This window comes from Brugia malayi, assembly GCF_000002995.4.
Source record: "Brugia malayi strain FR3 genome assembly, contig: Bm_v4_Chr1_scaffold_001, whole genome shotgun sequence".
In the NCBI taxonomy this organism is placed as follows: Eukaryota; Metazoa; Nematoda; class Chromadorea; order Rhabditida; family Onchocercidae; genus Brugia; species Brugia malayi.
Window position 1 is genome coordinate 6,446,538 of NW_025062475.1, and position 5,146 is coordinate 6,451,683.

The 5,146-nt window shown below is 32.2% G+C and overlaps 2 protein-coding genes across 2 annotated transcripts; one reads left to right on the top strand and one right to left on the bottom strand.

Annotated features, from left to right (window-relative positions):
- Positions 1–523: 523 nt before the first annotated feature.
- Bma-smr-1 (survival motor neuron domain containing protein, putative) lies at positions 524–2,577 on the bottom strand (the record flags this gene model as incomplete). The annotated part of the gene is made up of 6 exons (XM_001899731.1): positions 524–664; positions 993–1,124; positions 1,369–1,490; positions 1,833–1,929; positions 2,102–2,260; positions 2,530–2,577. The coding sequence occupies 6 exons, from the start codon at positions 2,575–2,577 to the stop codon at positions 524–526; spliced, it is 699 nt and encodes a 232-aa protein (XP_001899766.1).
- Positions 2,578–3,176: 599 nt separating this feature from the next.
- Bma-tmem-17 (Uncharacterized protein) lies at positions 3,177–5,146 on the top strand (the record flags this gene model as incomplete). The annotated part of the gene is made up of 6 exons (XM_043076780.1): positions 3,177–3,189; positions 3,435–3,488; positions 3,577–3,674; positions 4,354–4,467; positions 4,724–4,864; positions 5,042–5,146. 6 exons carry the CDS (start codon positions 3,177–3,179, stop codon positions 5,144–5,146), a joined length of 525 nt encoding a protein of 174 aa, XP_042932714.1.

Here is a 5,146-nt window from a genome sequence, read left to right on the forward strand (position 1 = left end):
ACTTCACAGAAGTACAAATATTGAAGACTTAACAGAAGTACAAATATAGAAGAACAAATATGATTCGGAAAATCGTAAATAAATATCTAAAAAGCTGGAAGAACCGACTAAGATGAAGAGAATTTGTTATCTCTAGACATTAGATAGCCGCATAATGAATTAGTTGTTACATCATTCCTTTTCAGAAGAAAACTATTGTCAAGCGTAAGAAACAATGAATTTTTTATCCAGCATCAGCAAGCAATAAAACAATACCAGCTTTGCTGCACTAAGCATTAATCTCACAAACTATTTCATATTTTATATTAAAAGCTATCTAGTATCAGAAAAAAGGAAAAAAAAAAAAAAAACTTTTTGTTCTTTAAGCAAAAAAAACTTTTCTCTAAAAAAATGTCCTTTTGTTCTTTAAGCATATACATTACTTCTCTTAAGCAAACTACTTTAACAATTGTCCTACCCATTTACCTTCAAGAGTACATGAAAAACAGAAAACACGAACAAGAATGTACCTTACATATGAAAATTAAAACAATGAATCCATATTTCCACGTTGCGTTGATTTGAAGGCACCGAGATCTTGTCGTGATGATATCCTCGTCTGTGACGTAATACCCCAAGCTGGTCCATCTGGAGCTGATCCCGATGCTGTAGGTCGTTTAAATCCCTAAAATAGTCATTCTTAATAGCTCAAAATGTCCGTATAACTGTTAAGAGAAATATAGCTATGATTAAATATGGCTAAGATATTTTGTTCGATGTAAACAAAATAAGCCAAAATTTCATTCCCGTAGTCCATCTGCTACATGTATTTTAAAAACTATTCGAGCAAAAAAATTGTGTAGCTTACTAAGTACAAAATTCCAATCCATTCTGATTCATATTTAAAACACGTTTATTTTCTGTTTTGTCTCTTTTATTCATTCCCTTCATATTCCTTGTGGAAATTCATTGCAACCACATCAAAATTTAAGAAAAATTAATTCCAAAGTTACTTTCATGCTTCGACTTGCTGCTTTTGCATTAAAAGAAAGCCACTTCCTCTTCTCATCCTCCTTTGCTTCTTCTAGTTCCTTTTTTCGGTGCTCTTTTTTGAGTGCTCGTAGTCGCCGTCTTTCACGCTCCATCTGTAAATGAACAGTTCCTCAAAATAAACTAATAAAATCAAGAAAAAGAAGCAAAACCAAAACTGTACTATTTGAATTAGTGAAACACTTCCAATGATGAGAAGTTAAATTATATTATGTCATACTCATGGATATCTCGCTGAGGTTTCATTGTTGTTGTTAAATCAATAGTTTATTAAAATGAATAAATTATATTTTGATGCAAACTTATGAATTCTAATTAAAATTAATGTCTGTGTTTCACCTGCCATTCGCTTTTGCGATGACGCATGCTTTTAGTTGATTTTTCCCAAACGTACATTTTTCCATCATCTTTCGGAACTGCACTTAGATTATTCACGTTAACCATGGCTTTTGTTCCTTTACCTAAATACAAAACATTATCCATAACTATTTTATCATTTTTAAAGCAAACATAGGAAAAATTTGCTTGTTCTACTGAAAGCATGACCAAGAAAAAATTACTATTCTTATATCCCAATCGGGAGAAAAACTAGACAAAATCCACACACACACACAACATAGGAAAAAGAAACCAACAGATTAAACGTTCATTTTAATTATGAATCTTCCATCTCTTTTTCAAGCACTAAACGTCAAATATTTATATATAATTTAAATATTTGTATATATATATATATATATATATATATATACAAATAAAATAACAAGCTTTGAAAGGTTTTTGTTATTTAATTGAGTGCTTACCGACGAGTGTAACGGCAACATTATCTTGTGCAAATCCATCAATTACTGCTAAATATTTTTGTCCATTTGAAGATGGAGCCATGCATTGATCTCCCACCTGTCAGAACAAAAAGGTTCATGCGATTTATTTTATTTACATTTTAGAACTGTACCTCCGCGAAAGCAATTAGAAAGGACTTTTACTTTGCCTAATTAATTATATTGAAAGAAGTAAAAGATCAAAATAAAATTATATTTTGAAGAATAAATATAGAATAAAATAGCTTCACCTTCCAAGGATTTTTAGTAGCATCGTCAGAAGTCGTACTGGTTGGTTGTTCGACTATTGGTGATGTCAGTTCTTCTTGAAGTGCAATAATTTCCTGCAAGTCGACTTTCAACTTTGATAGCTCATCGTTATCTGGTTCAGTTAGGAGTGCTGCTTCCACCTGAAAAAATCTACAACCATTGCATGATCGATCACAACTGGAATTTCAAGTAATGAAATTAAACAGATTTGTCTATACTAATAACACTAACTTCCAGTAACAATCAAACTACCACAAAACAATGATAAGGTCTAATTTTATAGATATGTAAACAAATGCATCCAGATAAATTTTACTATCCATCCAGATAAAAACAAATGGAGATTACTATCCATCCAGATAAACTCGCAAAAATGTGGGATGAAACTGAAGAAAAATAATAAGCGGACCTGTTGAAGCTGAAGCTTATAACTCCCGAGATCTTCCACTGTATTCATTCGCTATAAACTGAAAACAACACACAGACATGACTACTTACATCACACCTTTTAACTAACTCAGTTTATTTTTGATGACAACACAGACCAATCTCTAGTCTCTCTCTAACAAAGCTCCCGTTACTTTTGCAGTTATTCCACTCGCCACCTCTCTTAGACCACTCATTACTAAAGACAGGACAGGAGACAAGTAGCCAAAAAATTAGATCCGTTCTATACGTGTGCATGGTTTGTGTTGCTGGTGGTGTTTGTTTGTTCATGCGGCTGAAGGAGTGGGTGATGATAATGGTGACGGCGACAACGACAGTGACAACAGCAGCAGCAGCAGTAGTGGATGTATCGATGGTACTTCTCAGAAGAGTGAGAACAGAACTGTTGTATTGGGAGGTCATCTTCTGGAAGATTGCGGAATAGACTGCAGGTGCAGGCTTCGGGAGATTCTAGTGATGTGATGGACCTTGCGTTTACGATCAACTAATTCTTCAAGTTCCATATTTTGTTGTACAAGTTACATAAATTTAGTCTTCACATATTTTTCATGAAGTGATGGTTTCTCGATGACGTGTTGTTGAAGGTGAGGATCTACCGTTGATGTCACCATGGCAACTTTAGGTAGGCACTCCTTGTAGTTCTTATTTTCAGTTATTTCTAGTCTTTAATTTAAGGGGAAATTAAATAAGCTGTTAAATATTTTCTTTTTTGTTTGAGTCAGAGAGAATTACCATTAGCGAACTTCTTAAACAGTAAAAGTTGGTTTATTTTTAAGTTAATTTGTTTATGTCTAATAACGTGTACGGTCTAATGAATTCAAGATAGACAACTTTCGCAGTTTCGAGAAAAATTCTCAGATTTTACAGGAATTAAAACACAGATGAGAGCGGCGGAAAAACTTGGAGAACAAGCAGAAGTTGGTAAGGATTAAATGGTAAATATGTAATATCTTTAACAGATATTTTTAGTAACCAATTTTTGCAAACAGTAAAAAGTTTTAACTTTCAGAAATTTTATCAAATTTACCGTTACAAATTACTCTGCATTATAACGTTTGCTTGGCCCCATTTTGGGCCACTGGGTTGATTGTTGGCCTCATCAGTAAGGTAACAAAATTTAATTTACTAAATAAGTCTTTTTGTTATGATATTAAATTTCGCTGCTAAAATTTTTTTTTAATATCAGGATCTCAGATCCTTTATTTCTAGCCATCATATTCGTTTTCTTTTTTTTTTTTTTTTTGCAAGATTTTTTTACAAAAAGACCTTTTTTTATTTACGGAAGAGTTGCTTGCTCCCAAGCAAATGTAAAATAATGATACAAAACTTACAGAAACTAACTAATTTATTGTTGTATAAATCTTTGTTATGTTGTTAATTTTTACTACCAAACTATTGTTTTGATTGTGTGATAAAGGTATAAGGCGGTTGTGAAACATTGAAGTTATATGCTGACATTTGATATAGTAAAAGCGCAATTTTCTTCCGTAATATCCATTCATCAGTGAAAAATGACGAATTTATTGTAGAGATTAAAGTAAAAGGCGCAAAACTCAAAACTGTATTCGATAAAAGACCATAAATCAGATAGTTTCTCGCTATCTGTATCATCAAAAATGAAAGCGAGATTAAAGTATAAATTGATAAAATCATTCCAAAGTTATTTCATAATTTGTTATTACTATGATCCTAATAGTATGCATGCTTGTTAGCAAAAAATGAGTAACCAGACTGGTTCAAAAGTACAGTCACAACTTTTCATGACTATATTATGAATGTATTACAGATGGAATATTTGTCTATCACTCATGTGGTTATACTGTTGACTTTATTTTTCATAACAATTTTAGTTGAGTTTATTCGGTTATTTCTTGGGTACTACGGCAATTTGAATGAAAAGGTGAGTGTAGTATGCGAATTATTTTAAATTCTGCAGACACTTGTATAATTTGCATAACGTTTGATTTCTCTTTTCCGAACTACCTTCAATGCAAGCTTGCTGTCAAACTTTTATGGAAGAGAACACTGAATATAAAACTTTAAAGTACGGTATGCTAGGTCAGGAATATCAAATTATTTGTCTATCACATATAACTTAAAATTAACCAACAAGAAATGAGCTGAAGTATGAATTAAAAGTTTTGTCGTCATTTCAGATATCCGCTCTATCCGGTTTCTGGGTAACAAGTGTAATTTTGCAAGTACCGATTGCAGCATTTTCTGTTTTAAATATTAATATTCCACTACCTTTAGAGAGAATTTTGTGTCTCTACCATGGCGTTTTTTTATTGATAGAGGTACTTTTATCAATTTTGCCCTTTCATTCGGAACCAATTATTCAATTGTAGGGGTACTCAAAAAGATATCGAGAAAATTGTTGATAGAAAGGAGGAGCAACTTTCTAAAGTGTTTTTTTGAAAATTTGTATATTGACCTACACAATTTTTACAAGATTTTAAATGACTGGACTTTAGATTATTGCTGGCTTCCTGATGATCCGGAAAATATCGCACTACCAAATGGCTAAATTCAGAGAGAGAGTGCTCGAAGAAGAAAAACCGAAAAGTAGAAATGATTGA